At 39.9% G+C, this 23573-nt stretch overlaps 1 protein-coding gene across 3 annotated transcripts in view; it reads left to right on the forward strand.

Moving 5' to 3' along the window:
* The window catches only part of LOC129708645 (protein phosphatase 1 regulatory subunit 12A-like), a 171374-nt gene extending 163230 nt beyond the window's left edge, over positions 1-8144 (forward strand). For all 3 annotated transcript variants that reach the window (XM_055654530.1, XM_055654531.1, XM_055654532.1), the window contains one exon: positions 1953-8144. In XM_055654530.1, coding sequence (XP_055510505.1) covers positions 1953-2039 — 87 coding nt within the window. In that variant the 3' untranslated portion in view covers positions 2040-8144. The remainder of the gene's footprint in view (positions 1-1952) is intronic.
* The last annotated feature ends 15429 nt before the right edge of the window (positions 8145-23573 follow it).

The following is a 23573-nucleotide window of genomic DNA, read 5'->3' on the forward strand; positions in this document are numbered from 1 at the left end:
ATCAGCCCTCACTTCACGGTTCCCATTATCACTTTCTTTGCTTATCAGATTCCAGCTCTGTAGATAGCAACTGTCTCCACTTTTATCCCTCCCTCCCCCACCGGCTTCCAATATCCCTCTTTTAATTCCTCCTTGTCGTTTTCCATCTAACACCCCTATCTCTATCTCACATTTACACTTGCCCACCCAGCCTCATCTGCACATTATCACCAGCTCTGTCCACCCATCACCTATTGGCCCCTATCCCATCCCTCCCCCTCTTTATACCAACTATCTTTCCTCTCCACTCTCAGCCCTGATGTCGGGTTCCAACCCGAAACGTTGAAAATTTCTCCCCCATCCAGATGCTGCTTGAGCTGCTGAGTTCCTCCAGCGGTTTGTTTTCTGCTCCTGATTCCACCATCTGCAGTCTCTTGTCTCCATAAATGTATCTGTTGTATGTTACACTTGGATGACATTTTTTTCTCAATATCAAAGGAAGGGTTATTTTCATTTCAAATCCAAAATGCTTCCAAATAGTAACTTCATTTGTACGTATATTGAAACAGAATGCTGTCATCAGTTAAGTTGTGCCCTCCTGCTGCTACTGTATCATCCTGCCCTTTTAGTTTAACGAGTAGTCTTTGTCAACTACGTTCATTTTGCAGTGCTTAAGCAGCAGATTTTCATTTTGAATGGCAACCAAAAGCTTGTATATACACCAAATTAAAAAAATCATAGCATTTTCATGCATATTGTCCAAATTGTTTCTTGCCATATTTCAATTTACTGCTTGTTCGAAGGGCAAGGGAAAAGATTTGGTTTGATCAGACCAGAGATGTTGTTGTGCCTTTGCTCTTTGTGATAAAATACCATTCCTAATAAGAACTTAAGGCTCATACCAAAAGAGCCTCCCCCAATTTTCTCTCACAATGGCAGTGTTCCAAAATGTCTTATTAGGACAACTACTTCAAATTGTTGAGTCTATAATTGACAAAAATGGAGTTGAAAAATATTGCTGGTCTTAATTTTTTTTTTAAACGATGTTTGAAATATTGTTAACTTTTTTGTAAATGGCAATTCTGATGTATTTTTATCCCACTTTTGTTTACATGTTATGAGCAGCACGTTGTTTTTGAACCACAAATTGCCCTTCAACTACAGTGGTGTAACGATAGATGCCTTCCTTCCTTCCTTGTTCGATCCTGACCGCGTGTGCTGTCCACACAGAGTTTGTGCGTTTTGCCTGTGACCGCGTGGGTTTTCGCCGGCTGCTCTGGTTTCCACCCACATTCCAAAGACGTACAAGTTTGTAGGTTAATTGGCTTTGGAAAAATTGTAAATTGTCCCTGGTATGTAGGATATTGCTGGTGTACTGGGTAATCACTGGTCGGCACAGAGTCAGTGGGCCAAAGGGCCTGTTTCTGTGCTGTATCTCTAAAGTCTAAATGAGATTGCTCTGCTTGACGACCATTTCCAGTGTTTGCTATTTGTTTCCAATAGGCATTGATGTTAATCATCTGGATAAACAGCATTTATTTCAGTCTGGGTTAATGGCTGTTAGTTTCAACACAACTACATGTGAATATCAACTTGTGGCCTAGTGTTTCTAAAGACAGTCAGGCTGGCGTTCTTGTAATTTTACTCATCTTTACAATGGGATTAAGTTGAAGACTATATAATATCAAGATAATGCACAGGTAATCAGTGGAAGGTTGATGCTTGTTTATTTTTAATGGAACTTGTATCTACCGACTATGCTTATCTTTCATAATAAAGACAGAAAATGGGGGACACCAAATTGTGCAGATGCTGGAATCCAAAGCTTTAAAAACAAAATGCTGGAAATATTCTGCAGGTCAGACCGCTTCTCTGGGAAGAGAAGAAGTAAACATTTTGGGTCGAGGTTATGTCTGAATTGGTTGTGTATCACTCTGCCTCTTTTTAATAGAACCTCTGCCTTCTCTTTGCAGGTTTTGACAGACTTAAAATCCGACAACCAAAGGCTGAAAGATGAGAATGGAGCCCTAATCCGTGTTATAAGTAAATTGTCAAAATGAAGCATGTCCTTCTAAGCAAGAGGCAAGGAAAGTAAAACCAACAATGAGCCTACTTGTTCTACAAAAGAGCCATCACAATAGTTTCCTCCAGAATGGGAAGAGCTTAACTGTTCAAGGCTTTCTCCAACCATTTGATGTCTGAAGGTTCATTCAGGTTATGATTCAACTCTGCAATTACAAGGTCTTTAGTGATCCATTTAGGGAGAGAAATGCTAACTTTTGAAAGAAAAAAATCACCACAAGTCCATAGTTGTTAAGAGAACACTTGCAGCTTTTCACAATTGAGCCACATCCTGTAGTGTTTCAGAATGATTATGAGAATTGCCTATCACTATCAAGCCTGGTCAATCACATTCACAGCGCCCCACAATTAGTCGGCTGTGTGTTGGCAAATATTTCTGTTATGCAGTATTCACTTTTCACAGCAATTAAAATCACTGCAGAACAAGGCTTGTTCCTTTTAAAGTTTTTAAAAAACCCCATCAGCTAGACTGTATGGTGCAGAAAGTATTAACCCTATGTGCAATATGCTGTTTTATTATTTTAACAAGATGCTCGTGTACAATTCAGCTGCCTCCTTTCACTTTATTTTGTTTACCTTTTTTGTCAGCGTGAATACCCTTTTTTAGTTTTGTATTCAAATCTTTAAGATGGTCGTTAGTCTTTGGTTGTCTCTTGCTGAAGTAAAATATGTGAAGCGATGTTGGATGGCTACCAGTCTTTGCCTATTTTTGCCCAGCTAACCCCTCTTAGATCAATGTTTATTCCATCAAATGATGAAAAAAATATTGGATTCAGATTACGGTTGCTTACTGGGACGACCTCATAGATGCATTAAAACGTGCTTGCTGGTTTTGCAATTTTCTTTTGACACTTGACACTTTCTTGTGCTTCATCTCATGTCACACAAAGCTAGTTTTAGGTCAGACTTTGAGAATTATTTTGCTCTTGCCTATACACTCGGAATATTACAACTTTATAGGCTCAAATGTTTTTTTTAATCATTTCATTGCATGCCGAGCAATATACTATCTCCAATGTACTACTGCTACAGAAGTGTAAAGCAAAATGGTACTTTTCTAAAGACCACCTCCTTAAATAATGGAGTTCAGGGAAAGGATCCATTCAAAAACCCATGGTATAGTCCTTAAACTGATGGAATTCACAAACAAATCTAGTATTTGTAGAGTGCTTTTCCATGGCTAAAATGTCTAGTTTTAGACAATGCCACTAGGGTACTGAAATCTGTGTGTGTGTGCGTGCGTGTGTATATATACATTCTCAATGGTACCAAAAAGGCCGTCAGTTTTGTGTTTTTGTTTACCTTAATCAAGCCTACAGGTTACTAAAAATGCATCGGGTGGTTTTTATTTTTTAAATCCTGTGTAAAATGGACCTTGCAGTAATATGGCTGCTGAATAGAATGCAAAGGGACTAAATTATTAACAGTCCTTTCTACTGCATTGAGATTATGTGCATAAGAGATCTTCACAGGAGGGTTCATCCTGCTGGGATTTTACAATATGCAGCTGTTGGTGGCCTTTTAAACTATGAATATATTATTAGATATCATTTAGTGTTATAATTTGAACATTTTTGTCACATGTTGGGGAATGCACATGTGGGGAAATGTGCACATTATTTAAAGCTTGTAAACACATCTGTATTTTATGGTTAAATAGACCACTGAGTTCAGGTTTGAAATTACATTGTACAGCTATTGTATGTAAATGAAAAGAACTAAACACATTGTCACCTTTGCAGATGCTTCTATTAAATGTGAGTCTCTTACTGCTCTGATAATACAATACGTGTATTAAATTCTTGTGATGCTTTTGGTTCTAAGGTTGGAAGTACTGTATTATACATAATGTGCAGCTTGCGTAAGATCAAGTTTTATGCAGATACAAGGTCATTCTTCTGATGTGCTTATTATTAGAATCACCTTTTAGATTTACAATTGCCTAAAGTAAAATAAACTCTGGTCTGCTGTGAGGTATTGAAATTCACTGTGCACCATACAGTACAATAAAAGGGTTGACTATATCAACCAATGGACCAGGATTTTACCTCCAGTTATATTTGCTGGTCATGGTTGATACCTAGCACCAAAATAAAATGTATTTCAGAAAATAAGTGCTTTTGTGCTTACAAGAGGGATAATATTTAATGTGCACAAGTGTCATGACTGGGTGATGCGAATGGTGAGAGGGTTTGAAAAATGGCTGATTTAATTAATTAACTCAAAACCTTTTTTAAATCAAATTGAGGGACAAATTGCATTGAAGGACTGATCTTTTAAGTTGCCCAATTTAAGATAGAATTAATTTTCTGGAGCAAATGGACAGTTTTCAAAATTCATCCTTGGGCACCATCCTTTTTTCTAGTCTTCATTGTTAATTAAATGTGCATGAACCTGTTCCAATTTTTAGTTTCAGTAAAATTTTATATCAGTTTTAATACTTATGCAGACTATAGTTTACGTTAAAGTTCACTAGAATTGTTTATTTAAAGTGATCCACATTTTAAGTGGATCACTTTAAAAGTCTTGTTCTTTAATGGCTAAATTAGGTCCCATCTGGAGTCCCTCAGAGCCTGGGCAACTCATTTAAAAGTTGACAGTGGGGTGGACATCTCAAGATGTTACTGATGATCATTTGACTTTCCAGGATTGCGTGCAAGACAAGGCAACGTTATTTTCTTTTTAACTGGCTTCAAGTTGTATTTTCCACACTTCATGGTTGTGGATTTCATAACATTCGAGGTTTGAAGCTACTGGAGTCGAAATAGCGCTTGATGGTCCAGCCTCATGTTAATTGTGTATAGATCTGATTGAAATCAGTCAACAGTGTGGTTTTTGAAGTATTCAACATCTAAAGTCTTGATTTTTAGCCCTTTTAAAGACAGTCCGCCCTCAAATTGTTAACATAATGTGGGTAATTCTGGAGCTCAGTCCTCATCCACAAGTCCTAGATCAATTGTTCCACAAGTGAAACTATCATAGACTCTTCAATGATGTCATCATGCGAAGTTGAATACAAATAAATTATGCAACCTGGAAATTTACTCTGTCCCTATTTGAAGAGCACGTTCAATGTAAATGTATCAGAATCTATTACAAACCCTATTATATGAATCTGACATAGTGCCCATTACCAAACTTCCCCGTTGTGCAAAGACGTTAGCCTGATGTGCTCTTTTCCATAATTGTGTGTTGCTGATATACTTTTTGCTAAAACCAGAAGGATAAACTGTCGCTATTATTTCTTCCTGGCTAAACTTATTGCTTATTGTACATTAAGCATTTAAAAAATGTAAATAACATATCTTTCATTATCAGGAGTATTTTGTATGTGAATGATGACACCAAGGTGGCCATTAAAATATATTTTTCTACTTTAAGTCCTCCTGGTCTCGGTCTGCACCCTGACACCGGGGAAAACAACAGGAAGATTTTTAGTCAAGTCAAGTCAAGTTTATTGCCCTATGCACAAGTATGGTGAAAACCTTGCTTGCATCAGCATCACAGACTCAGATAACACTTACATTTTATAAATTCTACAAAGTGTGAGGAAAAAGACAGTGTAAAACACAATTAGGAAATCAACTCCAAGAGGTAGTCGATAAGTTCCGTTGCAGAGATGGGATAAGAGTTTTGCAAAGTGGTTAAAGAATCTGATGGTTGTAAGAAAGTAGCTGTTTCTGATCCCAGTTGTGTGGGATTTGTGGCTTCTGTACTCCTTGCGCATGGGTAGCAGTGAGAAGAGGGCATGGCTGGGATGGTGGGGATCCTTGATGCTGCCTCCTTGAGGCAATGCCACATGGAGATGGTGGGGAGGACCATGCCCATTATATTCCAGGCTGAATCCACCACACTCTGCAGCCTCTTCATTTCCTATGTGGTGGAATGGCCTTGATGCAAGCAATTTTCTACAATGCATCTATAGATGTTTATTAGTGTTTGGTGACACGCCAAAGCTCTTTAAACTTGTAAAAAAATATAGAGGCACTGGAGTGCCACGTTCGTGATTGGATTTACGTGTTGGGCCCAGGAGAGGTCATCCAGGGAGTAAATACTCAGGAATTTGAAGCTGCTAACTCTCTTCACTGCTGAAGGACTGTCTGAAGAAGGGTCTCAATCTGAAACATCAACTATTCCTTTTCTCTAGAGATGCTGCCTGACCCGCTGAGTTACTCCAGGATTTTGTTTTAATCTTCGATGTAAACCAGCATCTGCAGTTGCTTCCTACACAATGAAAACTGGCACATGTTCTCCTGAGTTCCCCCTCCTGAAATCAACAATCATTTCCTTGGTCTTATTGATGTTGAGCGATGGTATGTGTTGAGAGAGAACGCAACCAAGTCTTCCGTATGCTGACTCATTACCATCCATGATTTAATTTATAGATGGCTTGGAGTTGTTGGTGCCACAGATGTATGTAAGAAGAGTAGAGCAGGAGGAAAAGCACACAGCTATGCTATGCACCTGTGTTAGTGGTGAGTGAGGAGGAGATGATGGTATCAATTTGCACTGATGTTTGTTGAATGGGAAATCACGATTCAGTAGCAAAGGGAGGTACAGAGGCTCAGGTCTTGGAGCTTGGAGATGAGTGTGGATGGCATGGTTATGTTCTATACTTTGGTCGATGAACAGCAGCCTGATGTATGTGTTGTTGTTTTTCAGTTGGTCCAGAATGTAATGGAGAGCACATTCTGTTGATCTACTGTGGCAATAGGCAAATTGATGCAGATCAAAGTCATTTCTGAGGCAGTTGATTTGCACCATAACCAACCTCTTGAAGCAGATCATTACGATGGATGCAATTGCTACCGGATGACGGTCATTGTGACAGGTCACCTTGATCTTCTTGAGCACAGGTACGAGAGCTCAAATATGTTCTTGAATACTCCAGCTAGTTGGCCTGCATAACTCTTTACTACTCAGCCAAGTACAACATCAAGACCGGATGCTTTATGTGGATACACCCTCTTGAAGGATGCTGATATTGACGTTTCAGACAGAGATCAATAGGATTATCATGGGCTGTGGGAGCTCATGTAGGTGTGACATGTTCTCACTTTCAAAGCAAGCATGTAAGACATTGTTCATCCAGAAATGATGCATTGTTGTCACCTATCTATAGAGTTTAGTGTGGTAGGAGTGCAGCCTCTTCCACGGCTGTCGATAATTTATGATACAGTAACAGTTCAAGCGGATTCAATGCTTAATAGCAAGCTTGGTAAAAGGCATAATGTGCCTAGATCTTTGCTACAGAAGAAGGGTTATTTACATTTTGAAACTTAGTGATTTACAAGGCATTATAATCTATGGGAGACTATTTTTCCTTTCACCTTTTAAAAGTATGTAACAAAATAATGATTGCAGTATAACAACAATTTTGGGTCAATAATGGCTTGTTCCTAAGATACTTGAGAGGGGGGGGGGGGGGGGGGGGGGGTTGGATGCTAGAAATTGAAAATGCTCACGACAATATCTTAAAAAAGGAAGACCAAGGTTAATGTTTAACTGTGTCCCCTTTGTCAGATATCTCAAGCCTGTTCTTGAATTGGATCAGAAAGTGGCTGAAAACTCTCACTGGATCACTAATGCAAGATGTTTATTGCACAGCCAGACCCGCGGTAAAAGATTTTACTGAGATCGAAAACTCTGTGTCAGCTTCCCTATAAGATGCAACCAATCCGTAAAAGTAATTAATGGGAAATTGTGTAAATCAGTACAGATGTGTATTAACAACACATGCAATTCTGATTATTCAGAAATCCATTCACCCATTCATGTCCTTATTTTGGTTCCATTTTTAAACCAATAATAATGTCCAGGTTTTTGGCATTTTAGAATTATGTTAACAATTATAGACAGATATTGGTGCACTGCAAATTGTTGTGTGGTTCATGAGTGTTTTAAGTGATAAGGGTGTGTATGTAATTTGCATTTGTTCAGATTGTATGAAGTTTATTTATTTGATCTATGCATAGAGCCGTTAACTGCTTACAGAACTTTTCACATCTTGTATCTGCATGAAACTGGCTTCAATAAACTGCAGAAAAATGTATTTTGTCAAATATAAATAAATAAATTTTAAATATGTTTGTGCAAGTTGATTTTTAAACCATGAGTGTTGTAATACTTAAAATGGGGTAGTTTATTTTACCATGGATATCTCATCTTTCAGAATAGAATAGCATGTCTTCAGAATACTCTTAACACGTAATGTACCAACTTTTTTCATTGTCGGCTGTCATTTGGGATTTTTTTTTTTAAAACCCCTTCTAATCATCTATTTTGAGCTGCAAGTAATACAAGCAGAGAGGAACAATGGCTCCTTAGTGTTTGTGCGCAAACTGCAGTTTTGACTGTTGAATCTTTGACTATTGAGAGGCTAGCCTGGAGTTCATTATAGAGTCATCAGAAACCCAATCAGATGTAACTATGCCTGCCATCCCAACTGCAGCCCTAGGCAACATCAGCTAATACAGCACAACCTGGAAATATAATCTAATGATGACTGTTATATGCTACTCATCTTGATAGTTTCTTGCAATATGCCTGTTTTTGGTGATAAAGATAATTTAAACTCTCAAAATAACATTTAAAGATGTTCAACATGTAAATAGGCCCTTCAGCCCAATTTACCCATGCCGACCAAGATGCCCTATCTCTACTAGTCCCACCTGCCTGCATTGACTCATATCCCTAAATATTTTCTAGCCATGTGCGTGTCCAAATGTCTGTAAAAGTGGTTATAGTAGCTGCCTCGATTACTTACTCTGGCAGCTCGTTCCGTATACCCATCATCGTCTGTTTGGAAAGGTTGCCCCTATTAAACCATTTCCCCGCTAAACTTAAACCTGTATCTGTTTTTTGATTCCCCCACTCTGGGTAAAAGAACTGCATGCATCCTATCTATTTCCCTCATGATCTTATACATCTCTGTAAGATCACCCCTCATCCTCCTGTGCTCCAAGGAATATAGTCTTAGTCGACCCAAGCTATCCCTATAGCTCAGCGCCCCAAGCCCTGGCAACATCCTCAACTTCTATGCACTCTTTCAGCTGAACAACATCCAGGGGCAGGGTCACCAAATCTGAGCATAATACTCCAAATGCAGCCATCCCAATGTTTTGTGAAACTATAACATAACATCCCAACCTCGATACTCAATAACCTGACTGATGAAGGCTAATGTACCAAAAGCCTTCTTTGTCACCCTATCTATCTTTGTCACCACTTACAAGGGACTATTACCTGCACCGTTAGATCTCTTTGCTTTAAAATAGTCTACAGGGCCCTGCTATTCACTGTGAAGATCCTACCTTGATCCGACTTCCCAAAATGCAACACCTCGCATTGAACTGCATTAAACTCCATTAACCATTCCTCAGACAACTGGCCCAACTGATCAAGATATTGCTGTAATTTTTGATAGCCATCTTCACTATCTACGATACCACCACTTTTGTGTCATCTGCAAACTTACTAATCATGCCTACTGCATTCTCGCCCAAATCGTTGATGATAACCGCAAACAGCAAATGACCTGTTATCGATCCCTGAGGCACACCACCAGTCACAGGCCTCCGGTCTGAAAAACAACCTTCCACCATCACCTTCCTTCGAAGCCAATTTTCTTTCCAAATGGCTAGCTCTTCCTGGATCCCATGCAGTTTAACCTTCCAGAGCAGCCTACCTTTGGAACCTTATCAAATGCCCTGCTGAAGTCCATATAGGCATCATCTGTGGCTTTGGCCTTATCAACTTTTGAGCTGTTTAATTGAAATCAAACTCAGATTCTTAAGACACCATCTCTCATGCACAAAACCATGCAACCTCTGTCCAAATGCATATACTGTATCCTATTGATTTAAAACTTCACAGTTGTCAATTAAATTTGACTCACGAGAACTTAAGAACTTAATGAGGCATTTAGGCTTTAAACCTAAGCAATATCTGGGATGGTTTAGTTTAGTGAAACAGCCTGGAAACAGAACCTTTCGCCCATAGAGTTCACACCGACCATCGGTTACCATTCGCACTAGTGCTATTATCCTACTCTCTACACATTAGTGACAATTTACAGAGACCAATTAACCTATAAACCTGCACGTTTTTTGGATGTGGGGGGAAGCCAGAACACCCGGATGACAGGGAGAACGTGCAAATCCCACTGAGAAAGCACACGTCAGATTGAAACCAGGTCTCTGGCGCTGCGAGGCAGCAGCTCTACAGGCATCTGTGCCATCTATTTAAAATATAAACATTTTTAAAATGAGTAAGTATACTGTAACTGCATGAGTTAGTTTAATCTCAGTAATATTGCTTGCTTGATCCCAGTGTCAGGTCTTAGTTAAGACTTTCTACATTTCATGCACCACTTCAAAATTACAGGTACAGAATTATAAGATTTGTAATGCATCAGTGGTTGTATTTGCAATTGTCTTAATCATAGTGCACTATCTTGAGCGGAACTGTTCGCTGTTTATAATATTGCTACTTTTTCTTATTTTTTGAAAGCAGCGCAAGATTACAGGAAAAAAACAACAATATGACTGCAATTTGTTATATGAAAAATCGAAAGGGCGAAAAAATAGGTTGCACCTTGTGTACTCTGTCTCGATATACCAGAGCAACCTATAATTAACGATGTACTGTTGAAATAAAGGAAATATAAAATAACTTTGTATGTAATGTTCTCACGCTAACAGTAGTATGGTAGTGACCAGATAGCTTGTTAAATATAAAACACAAAGTGCTGGATGAACTCAGCAGGCCAGGCAGCATCTGAGGAGGGAATGGACAGGCCCACGTTACAAGTTGGGATCTTTCTTCAGACTGATTGCAGTAAGCGGGAGAAAGCTGGAACCAGTCTGAAGAAGGATCCCAACCTGTCCATTCCCTGTATAGAAGCTGCTGCCTGACCTGCTGAGTTTCTCCAGCATTTTGCTCAAGATTCCAGCATCTGCAGTTCCTATCTCAACCTTTTCTGTTAAATGAATGGGTTGAAGGACAAATTGTGATGAGGATTTAGTGGTAATTCATGAAAATAGCTATCATGGGAATTTTTCCTGCACCCCAGATGCAGATACCTCCCCTTAGAATGAGTATTTCCCGTAATCCTCCATTTACTCATTACTTGCAGAGTCGCTCAATTGTGTACTCGAGCATCCACAACAGCTCATGAACCACAATCTTCTGAAAGTAATTTAAATAAATTGCAGTCTGAAGAAGGGTCTCAACCCGAAACATCACCTGCTCCTTCTATCCAGAGATGCTGCCTGTCCCGCTGAGTTACTCCAGTATTTTGTGTATCTTTGATTTAAACCAGCATCTGCAGTTCTTTCCTACACAATACACTACAGTTGATGCTCATAAGTGATAGGAGTAGAATTAACCCCTTCGGCCCGTCAAGTCCTTTCAATCATGGCTGATCGAACTCCCTCGAAACCCCATTCTCCTGCCTTCTCCCCATAACCTCGGACACCTGTACTAATCAAGAATCTATGCCTTAAAAATATCTACTGACTTTACCACCACAGCCTTCTGTGGCAAAGAATTCCACAGATTCATCATCAACCTCTGACTAAAGAAATTTCTCCTCATCGACTTGCTAAAAGAACGTCCTTTAATTCTGAGGCTATGACCCCTGTCCTAGACTCTCCCACTAGTGGAAATATTTTCTCCACATCCACTCTATCCAAACCTTTCACTATTTTGTACATTTCAATTGGGTCCCCCTTCATTCTTCTAAACAGCGAGTATAGGCTCTGTGCCGTCAAATGCTATGTAGCTGCAGGTAAGTTCACTGTGGCTCTGCCCTGTATTGCCCAAAGAGATCTCACAGATACAATGCATTGAACGGAATCCTTCAATACCTCTTTTTGTTCATATAATGTAGTACTATATGTAATCCAACAAATGTAATTTGTGCTATGGCATTGATTTTGCCTGAAATTAATGTATACTGTTTCAACATTTAAGATCAATTCCGATATTAGTGGTACCAGTAGAACTATTTGGCACTTGCCTAGCAAAGCCTAGTCTTCCATGGTTCCATATTAAAAATGAATTTTAAATTATATCCTTATTTATATGCTAGTGCAACATTGTCAACTCAAATCCTTTCAACGATGAAAATGTAGGTAAAGCCATTCAATGAAAATCAGACAAACTGCTGGAGAAGCTCAAAGGGTCAGGCAACATCCCTGGAGAACATGGATAGATGATATAATACGGGTCGGGATCCTTCTTCAGACTGAGGGCAGGGCCAGCCAAAACACGGCAGATAATCGGTAATTCAATGAAAGCCAGCAATGCTTATTGACAAAATTGTTAGCTAAGTCTTCATTTCAAAATGGATTTATAAATATAGAAAGGCAAAGCTGATGTTTGAGTATTTTCTGAATGGCAGGAGGAAGATCAGAGAAGTTTTGGTGAAGCGAAGGCCAGTTACATTCAAGAATGTTTAAAATAACATGTTCCCTTCTTTATACTCCAGTTATCCAGTAATATTGGTTGTTGTTTCACCTACATGAGGTTAATTTCACATCTGCTTGAACTTCAAAAGAACTTCAAACACTGATGGAACAGCTACTTTTAAGCCCATCCTCTGCAACCCAAGCATCAATGGCAACCAGCATCAACAAGGATCCACCCACCCTGCCCAAGCTCTCATTTCACTCCTACCACTGGAAAGAAGGTATATGTGTCTGAAAACCCTGTTCAAGATTGGCTTCTTCCAAGCAACCACGGGCTCTTGAACGCTACACAACACTAACTAAATTATGTCTAGTAAAGAACTGCAGATGCTGGTTTAAATCGAAGATAGACACAAAAAGCTGGAGTAACTCGGCAGGACAGGCAGCATCTTTGGAGAGAAGGAATGGGTGACATTTTGGGTCGAGTACAGGGTCTTGGTGAGACCACACCTGTAGTATTGCGTACAGTTTTGGTCTCCAAATCTGAGGAAAGACATTCTTGCCATAGAGGGAGTACAGAGAAGGTTCACCAGACTGATTCCTGGGATGTCAGGACTTTCATATGAAGAAACACTGGATAGACTTGGCTTGTACTCGCTAGAATTTAGAAGATTGAGGGGGGATCTTATAGAAACTTACAAAATGCTTAAGGGGTTGGACAGGCTAGATGCAGGAAGATTGTTCCCGATGTTAGGGAAGTCCAGGACAAGGGGTCACAGTTTAAGGATAAAGGGGAAATCCTTTAGGACCGAAATGAGGAAAACATTTTTCACACAGAGAGTGGTGAATCTCTGGAACTCTCTGCCACAGAAGGTAGTTGAGGCCAGTTCATTGGCTATATTTAAGAGGGAGTTAGATGTGGCCCTTGTGGCTAAAAGGATCAGGGGGTATGGAGCGAAGGCAGATACGGGATACTGAGTTGGATGATCAGCCATGATCATATTGAATGGCGGTGCAGGCTCGAAGGGCCTAATGGCCTACTCCTGAACCTATTTTCTATGTTTCTTCAGACTAACTAAATTATGAACTGTGGACTGTCCTGGTTGTACTAAGGACCTCGGGCATTTTAGCAGTAGCATTGAGGTTAATAATTAATTTGTTTATTATATGTTATCCATGAGTATTGTGTTTACAGGCCTGTTATGCTGCAGCAAGTAGGAATTTGATTATTCTGTTGTCTACATATGACAATTAAGCACACTTGACTATTCTGTTTAAGGATTTGGGTTGGGCCAGCCACATCATGTCACACCCACTCCGTATTTTATCAAAAATTAAAACAAATGTTGGAAACACTCAGCAGGGTGGGCAATGTTGATGGAAAGAAAAACAAATATAATGTTTCAAGTCAGGAGTCCCTTCATCAGAACATCAGCCTGAAAGGTTACCTCTGGAGCCTCTGTCTTGATTTTGGATCCCATACATGTTTGGGTTCATTTGATTTTTCAATTTTTATTCTTGGTTTACCGAAACAATAATCCAAAATCATTTGCTTGGTTTAAGCCCTTGGGAAATTGTCCTTGTTCAATTTTCATCCTAAAATATATCAATAGCATGCTTGCGATTGCTGCATTAGTTGTGTTAGGTATGAAAGATGAAAGAAAGGTGCTTCATTCAAATTGGCAGTGGCAGGGTTAGATGGAGGTTAGGTTTTAATTTCGCATCTGACCAGACCACCAGCTGCGATTGAAACGTAGGCAAAGGCAGCAGCCATTTGTGGCCGGAGGGGTTCCATCTGCAGGAAATTAAATACATGTCCGGCTGTTTACTTTTGCAGTAATGACTGAGAAAAGAATATGGAACAACTTGCAAAGAAAAGCCTGCTCCTCTACTGAACTCGCACCGTGCAATGTACTTGAATCTACTTTAGGGTTTTGTACTGTAAGTGGAGGGAATATCCTTGTAAGAAGTTATGTGCCACTGTAACCAAAATATGTTCTAAACAGAACTAAATACAAGGCATTGATTTCCTTGTTTTGCTCTTTCAACAATACGTCATGGTACTATTCATAAATTCATTTGGAAATGTGAATTTTATTAAAATTCCCATGGGAATGCTGGATGTTTTTATATATAGTCCATCTCAAGTTCTTACTGAAAGGAACATTTGAATTGCACAAAGCACTGCAGATGCTGTAAATATAAAACGGAGACAGAATGCTGCAGGCGCTCGGAGCTTCAGGCAGTGTCAGTGGGAACAAAGCAGATGCGATCCAGGACCCTTCATCCAAAATGGAGGTGAGTGAACAAACGTATTGGTTGCAGATGAGGAGTGGAGAGAAGATGGGGAACGTCTGTGAGAGTGCAGACCAGAACTGCTCTAAAGTGAAATATATTCATTGAATCTAAGGTCCAGCCACATCTGTAGGGATGAAAACATTGCTACACTTGAAACTAAGCTACAAGATTGCATCGTACCTAATTAAAAGATGGGGCTGTTTCTTGTGTTTCCACTGGAGCATGTTAGGAGGCAGAAGACAGGTCAGAGTGAGATGGAGAATTAAAGTGACAGACAACTATAAGCCCACGGCTGCCCATTCATTGCTCGGGTCACTACAGTGTTGGGAGGACCATATCGTGAGCACTGAATGCAACACACTAAACTAAACAAAGTGCAAATGTGCCAATGAATCGATGCTTCTATTGGAAGGACTATTTGAAGGTGAGGTGAAAAGATGGATGTTGCATCTCCTGTTCCAACATGGGGAAAGTGCTGTGAAATGAGGAATAGTTGGTGATAGAAGTGTGAATAAAATGGTGGAGTCCCTTTGGAATGCTGAAAGGAAGAGGTGGGCAAAATGTGTCTGGTGGTGCAAAGCCAAAAAACCTGGTAGAAACTGGAGGATGAATGTAGAAGCTGGTAGGGTGCAAGGTGAGGACAAGGGTAGCTCTTCTGACTGGAATGAAAGGGAATTAAAACAGACATGTGGAAAAATAAAGGAAATACAGTAGAGAGCCCTGACTTTCTGGTAGAGGAATACTCATTGTTAAGAAAAAAAGAAAGGCCCAGATATGGAAAGTCCTGTTTTGCTCATCAATAGACAATAGGTGCAGGAGTAGGCCATTCGGCCCTTCGAGCCAGCACTGCCAGTCAATGTGATCATGGCTGATCATCCCCAATCAGTACCCTGTACCTGCCTTCTCCCCATATCCCCTGACTCATAGAAACATAGAAAATAGGTTTAGGAGGAGGCCATTCAGCCCTTTGAGCCGGCACCGCCATTCGTTGTGATCATGGCTGATTGTCCCCAATCAGTACCCCGTGCCTGCCTTCTTCCCATATCCCTTGACTCCACTAGCCCCTGGAGCTCTATCTAACTCTTTCTTAAATCCATCCAGTGACTTGGCCTCCACTGCCCTCTGGCAGAGAATTCCATAAATTCACAACTCTGGGTGATAAAGTTTTTTCTCACCTCAGTCTTAAATGACCTCCCGTTTATTCTAAGACTGTGGCCCCTGGTTCTGGACTTGCCCCACATTGGGAACATTTTTCCTGCATCTAGCTTGTCCAGTCCTTTTATAATTTTATATGTTTCTATAAATTTCCCCCTCATCCTTCTAAACTCCAATGAATACAAGCCTAGTCTTTTCAATCTTTCCTCATATGACAGTCCCGCCATCCCAGGGATCAATCTCGTGAACCTACACTGCACTGCCTCAATCACAAGAATGTCCTTCCTCAAATTAGGATGTGGTCTCACCAGAGCCCTGTACAACTGCAGAAGAACCTTAACTCCTATACTGACTCCACTATTTTTAAGAGCCCTATTTTTTAAGAGCACTCTCTTGAAAGCATCTAGAGAACCCACCTCCACCGCCCTCTGAGGCAGAGAATTCCAACGACTCGCCACTCTGTGAGAAAAGTGTTTCCTCGTCTTCGTTCTAAATGACTCCTAAATGGCTAAGTCTAAAGAGACAGACACAGCAAGAGCCCACAGGAGCCCCCATGGCTGTATCTCTGATTTGAAGAAAGTGAGTGGAGCTGAAGGAAATGTTCATCATTGGATGATCAGCCATGATCATATTGAATGGCGGTGCAGGCTAGAAGGGCCGAAATGGCCTACTCCTGCACCTAATTTCTATGTTTCTATCATTAGGCCGAGTTCAGCCAAGTGAAAAAGCAGTGCTGGAAGGGGACTGGATGTGCCTCAGTTCTTCAAAGAAATGCAAGGGCTCTGTGGTCATCTTAGTGTGGGATGGAGATGTAAGAGAGATACCTGTGAGTAGTCCACCCCATCCCCCCTATTCCAGACGAGGAGGAACAAGGGGAATGGAATGGACTACTCGCAGGAATCTCTCCAACTTTTTTGGCATTTGCGACTTAAAACATGCTTCTCATTTTTCCAATTCTGAATGAAGGGTCCTTGATCCAAAATGTCAACTTGCTTTCTCTACCCACTTGTGCTGCCTGATACTGAAAACTTCCAGTGTTTTCTGTGCTTGCTCAACAGTTAAACCGTTGAGTTACGTAGTTTAATATTTTGTTGATATCTGCACATTCAGATCTTTCCAATTTAATTTCAGTTGAAAATTTCTGACTAAGGCATAATATATTTTTACTCCTATCTCTTTTGATGTTTTTTCATTATACTAACTGGGAACATTTTTGTATTTCACTTAATTTCTCTGTGTATTTTTATATTAATCTTTTGATCTGCTTTCTTAATCTGACTGTGGTCCCAACAGCCTCTAAGCTTTGCTTACACTTCATGAATACCCATTGTTTGTGAATTAATAAAAAATAAAAATTTCCCTTGATCATCTTCCCGAGGTTTGCAATTAAAAATAATAATGTCGTTTGGGGTGATTTTGTGGGGTTTTTTATAGGTCATAATTACAAAGTCCTACTTTTATGATCTCTCAGTTGCTTTCCACAATTTTGTTTTCAGTTATTTTCTTCATGGAGCAAGTGGCATTATCTGAAATCAAGTCTAATTCTTCTAGAAACATAGAAAATGGGTGGAGGAGGAGACCATTTGGTCCTTCGAGCCAGCACCACCATTCATTGTGATCATGGCTGATCACCCACAATCAGTAATACGTGCCTGCCTTCTTCCCATATCCCTTCATTCCACAAGCCCCTAGAGCTTTATCTAACTCTCTTTTAAATACAACGAGTGAATTGGCCTCTACTGCCTTCTGTGGCAGAGAATTCCACAAATTCACAACTCTCTCAGTGAAAAAGTTTTTTCTCGTCTCAGTTTTAAATAGCCTCCCCTTTATTTTTAGACTGTGGCCCCTGGTTCAGGACTGCCCCAACATTGGGACCATTTTTCCTGCATCTAGCTTGTCCAGTCCTTTAATAATTTTATATGTTTACATAAGATATCCTCTCATTCTTCTAAATTCCAGTGAATACAAGCCCAGTCTTTCCAATCTTTCCTCTTATGACAGTCCCGCCATCCCGGGGATTAACCTCATGAACAATAGCAAGGTGTGGTCTCACCAAGGCCCTGTGCAACTGCAGAAGAACCTCTTTACTCCTATACTCAAATCCTCTCATTATGAAGGCCAACATGCCATTAGCTTTATTCACTGCCTGCTGTTCCTGCATGTTTACTTTCAGTGACTGGTGTACAAGAATACCCAGGTCTCGTTGCACTTCCCTTTTTCCTAATCTGACACCATTGAGATAATAATCTGCTTCCTTGTTCTTGCAGACAAAGTCTGTCACAATCCCCCTAAACCACCACCAGCAGATGTGAGCAGACAGAACTTTGGTCTCATAACAAATTAAATACAGGAAGAGTCGGGGGAAAATAACACCAGGAAAAGTCAATTTGCCAACCAGTGACAGGAACAACTTTTTGTGTTTCATGTGTTGCAATCTTTGCAAGTTCACGTTATAGGAGTGGAATTAGGCCATTCAGCCCATTGAGTCTACTCCGCCATTCAATCATAGCTGATCTCTGCCACCTACCTGGCTTCTCTTAATCCCATTTTCCTGGCTTCTCTCCATAACCTTTGATACCCATTCTAATCAAGAACTTGTCCATCTCTGCCTTAAAAATATCCACTGATTTGGCCTCCAGAGCCCTCTGTGGCAATGAGTTCCACAGATTAACTACCCTCTGACTAAAGAAGTTCCTCCTCACCTCCTTGCCACTTTCCCCATGTCTCCGTTAATGCCATTTAAGACGATATTAAGTTACTGTAGGCTTTGATTAAAAGGATCTTCATCATTAATTTAGCTGCATTTTCCTCCCAGTATCTCGCGTCCTTATACGTTTTCTGCAACTTTTCTGCTGCAGCTGTACTGGATTAATGAGGTTCATACCCCTGATTCTGCCTGAGAATTGGATTGTTGATGATGTGTAAAATTGTAAATCTGTGAGAAACCCCAGGACCTCTACATTATTACTTTCTATCTGCACATCTGTATTGTTTATTTTCTGTCACTCAACATGTTTAGAGAGTAACATTGTTTTAAGTACATTTTCGATTCAACTTGGCACACTAGTTGTGCTTATGATCATAATATTAAATGTGGATACTAAACATTACACAACCCACATCATAGTGGTTTTAACAGATGGGTGATAAATTGAATTATACATTTATGTATACTGTGGCATAACACCAGAAGACTGTGCGAATCTCACAAAAGAATAAAAATGTTTTATTTAAACTATATTTGTTATTAAACTGCTGTATAATCTGTAACTCTGTATAATCAGGCAACTCTAGTTTGAAAATTATATTTTGATTTAAATCTTTTTATTTGAATTTCACAGCAATTTGCATACATACAATGATAACAGACAGTGACAGTCAAGGCATAATTGTGCAACAGTATGTAAGCGACCCTCAAAGCCCTTACCCTTACCCACCTTCAACCCACCCGAATCAGGTCGGAACCAAACGGGGACAAACAACACTCACATACGTACACATCCACACAAATATGGTAAGATAAACAAAACAAAAAGTACTAAAAAAAAAAAGGGGTCACAAATAACAGTAAATAAGTAAGTAATTAAATAAATAAGTGTGGGGAGGGGGAGGTTAAGGGGAAAGCAGCTGCAGTAGAGCAGAACAATGGTGGAGAGCACTCAGTCCTCTTCCGAGTCCAGGGACAAGCTGAGAGAGTTAACAAGTTCCAAGAAAGGGTTCCATGTATCTAGGAATGTCTTGGTAGAGCCTTTGAGAGCGAACCTAAGTTTTTCAAGCTTTAAATTGTAAAGCACCTCCTTAATCCAGCGGGTGTGTGTCGGGGGACAGGTGAGCCTCCAGTTAAGCAAGATCAGTCTTATATTATATTTTCACTGGCATTTGGACATAGAATATCATTGGTTATATATATCAAGGTAACCATGAATGTAAAGCTTTTATTTCAGAACAAAATGCCCTTAAGATTCATTATATTAACTCCTTCCATAAGCCGGAATACCATCCTGATTTTCCAACCTATCGCATTACAGACAATGGACTGTTTTTCTAGGACCATTGTACTACAAAGCTGAGGAATTATATTCTGCGCTTGAGTATTTTTCTCTTCACCCTACTTTTTGCACATGTGCTTGGCTAGATTAACTTTGCACAAAACATTATTTTGGTCTTCTAATTTGAGGATGGACATTCTTGCTTTGGAGGGAGTGCTGCGTAGGTTCATTAGGTTAATTCCCGGGATGGCAGGACTGACATGAAAGAATGGATTGACTGGGTTTATATTCACTGGAATTTAGAAGGATGAGAGGGAATCATATAGAAACATATAAAATTCTTAAGGGATTGGACAGGGTCGATGCAGTAGAAATGTTCCCGGTGTTGGGGGAGTCCAGAACCAGGTGTCACAGTGCAAGAATAAGGGGTAGGCCATTTAGGACTGAGATGAGGAAAAAACGTTTTCACCCAGAGAGTTGTGAATGTGGAATTCTCTGTCACAGAAGGCAATGAAGGCCAATTCACTGGATGTTTTCAAGAGAAATTTAGCTCTTAGGGCTTGTGGAATAAAGGAATATGGGGAAAACGCAGCAACAGGGTACTGATTTTGGATGATCAGCCATGATCATATTGATTGGCGATGCTGGCTCGACGAGCCGAATGGCCTACCCCTGCGCCTTTTTTCTATGTCTAGGTTTCTATGGTATCCACTTATCATGTATCTATGCACTGTAATGGCTCGATTGTAATCATGTATTGTCTTTCTGCTGACTGGAGAACTTGCAACTAAAGCTTTTCACTTTTCACACACATAACAATAATCTAAACTGAAACTGATTGTATTCATGAATAGTGTGATCTGATTTGACTGGACAACATGAAAACAAACCCTTGTCACTATCTCAGAGCATGTGACAATAATAAACTGATAACAATAGGTTTAGGCGTATTGTCATGTGTACTGAGGTACAGTGAACAACTTTGTTTTGCATGATATCCAAACAAACCACATGTACTATAAATGCAATTGTCAAACTGTACAATTGATAGAGAAAAGGGGAAGATGCAGAATGTAGTCCTCAGCATTGTAGCGCATCAGTTTCATAGACAATGTCCGATGTCTACAATAGGATAGAGGTGAGTCGGGCAGTATCCTCGTTTATGGAAGGGTCATCCATATAGCTGATAACAAAGGGGAAGCAGCAGTTCCCGAGTCTGATGGTGCGCGCTTTCAAGCTTCTATACCTTCTGCTGGAAGGAAGCAGGGAAAAGAAGGAATGATCAGGGTGGAACAAGTCTTTGATCATGTTGTCTGGCAAAAGCAATATGAAGAATGCATTTTTCCATAAATGTCAGACCCAATTTGATTGCAGACATCTACCTTAGTAAATGAAGTTTATGGTATCATTTGAAGTTCAGAAGCTTCCTTAAGGCAGTGGATTCATAACTTATTTTTACTTATTGCAAGCAAATGAGACAGATCTTTGTGACTTAATTGGCTATGTCTCAAGCTGAATTTGTGGAAGAGATGTTGAAAGGAGTTTATCTAATGAAATCATTATTGTTATTGTCTGACAGGTGAGTCTTACTTATGTGTAATCACATCCTAGATGATATAATTGAAGTTATTGAAGTCGATGGCAATTAAAACCTGAGACTCTCGTCAAGTTGAGTTTATAGACCACAGTACATTGGTCCAGAATGCTTCCAGCTCCATTATTTCCTTAATAAGCTCTGTTTCTCTTCCTGCCTCATGACTAATTCCCTTAGGGTACCTGTAGGAGTTGTCACTTTGTCACATTGATTTATTGACAGGATTCCCATGAGAATTCCCCTTTTGTTCTCCAAAGTCCCAAAGGATCTTGCGCTGAAACTTTAGAAAATATTAATTGTGATGTTTCAAACGTAGTATTTCCTTTTTTAAAGACATGGCTGCAGCAAGGAAGATTGGTCAGATGATATTTCATGCATGCATTGACAATGGTGTGTTGAATGGTTGCATTTTTACTACTGTACAATTTACAGGTTGAATTAACGGTGTTGAGAAATTAGCATCACGTTCAAACTGTATCAGAATGCAGCTTAAATTGAGGAGTCTGACACAGTTTGAATTTGATGCTAATTTTGCAATTCACCTCCAACCATCCCTATTCATATTGTAAATCTTCTCGTAAAGATACAATTTGAATAGTGATGGTTGGAAGGGAACGGTTCGACTGGATTTGGAAGAGGACGACTAGTGCAATTTTTTTCCATTGCTTTAGCATAAAGAAAGGTCCAGAGACATTTCCAAAATATCATCAGAGGCAACTTGACACCAAGCCACAAAGATGTTCAGGTAGGTGACTAAAATCTTGATCATAGGTTGGTTTTAAGTGGCAGCTTTAAAGGGTGGAGAGATTCAAACACTACCAGCAGAGTAATCATAATCTGTAATGCACGGACGGCTGGAACTGGAGGAGGCACAGACCTCGTAGAACTTAATATAGAGTGTCCTTTATGAAAACTCCATTCAACTGTCTATAAATCAAGGCCAACAATTCCAGCGGTGCAATGGTCCACATCCAAGGATGTGTGGGTTTGTAGGTTAATTAGCCTCTGTAAATTGCCCCTAGTGTGTAGGGAGTGGATGAGAAAGTGGGATAATGTCATAGAGCTCGTGTGAATGGGCGATCGATGGTTGGCGTGGACTCAATGGCCTGTTTTTGTGCTGTATCTTTCAATCAATTTCTGCAATTTAACTTCTTGGTTGAAATGTCTAGTCCATGGCTATATATGGAAAATATTTTCTGCATCCCCTATACATCCTTCTTAAAGTAGTGAATAATGATTGAATAGTTATTTATTGTCACATGTACTGAGTTACAGTGAAATTATTCTTTTGCATACGGTTCAGTAAAGTATTACTATATATAATCACACTCTTAGATTAAGTACAAAGTGTATAGAAATTGTCTACTGAGACAATATACAAGAGTCGCCAGGTTGTGGCACCGTTTACAAAGTCCAAGTTGCTTTTAGTGCAGCTAACCATAACGGCCCGTTATCTGGGCGGCGTTGCAGGGTCGGCCTGGCCAAACAAAGTTGTTGGTGTCCTCCACTGATGAAAACAATGGAGCTCTGTTCCATAGACAGAGCTGCTAAGGATCTGTGCTGAGGAGAAAAGGATTTGCCCAAACAATAAATGACAATACTGAGGTGGGAACAGGAGAGAAGACCACAGAAGCTGAGAGCAGCCATTTGTGAGTTCTTCCGCCATTCAAACTGAGTGAGCAGCCAGTACTGCTGACCATGCCTCTGAATGTGACCGACTAAATGACATGGGATCATGTCATTGTAGATGGGCGGTGAAACGGCAGTCAAAGTTGCTTGGAATCTAGTAATATGACACAATAACATCAGGGAGAAAACAAATAATATCTAAGAGAATTCTTGCCGATGAAAGGCAGCTACAGCCAGCATTATCTCAGATCCTGGCACCATCGGTGGGAAAAAGTAACAAATCTGTAAAATATTTATACTACTCTTCATCGGCTCAATTTAGTACAATCCGTGTGATTTATGTTGGTCTGTGGCTCTATAACAGATTCAAACTCAAATCTACTTGTTACAGTGCTAAGTTTACTTTAATGTGAAAGTGTCGACGACATGCTGACA

This window comes from Leucoraja erinacea, chromosome 24, assembly GCF_028641065.1.
Source record: "Leucoraja erinacea ecotype New England chromosome 24, Leri_hhj_1, whole genome shotgun sequence".
In the NCBI taxonomy this organism is placed as follows: domain Eukaryota; kingdom Metazoa; phylum Chordata; class Chondrichthyes; order Rajiformes; family Rajidae; genus Leucoraja; species Leucoraja erinaceus.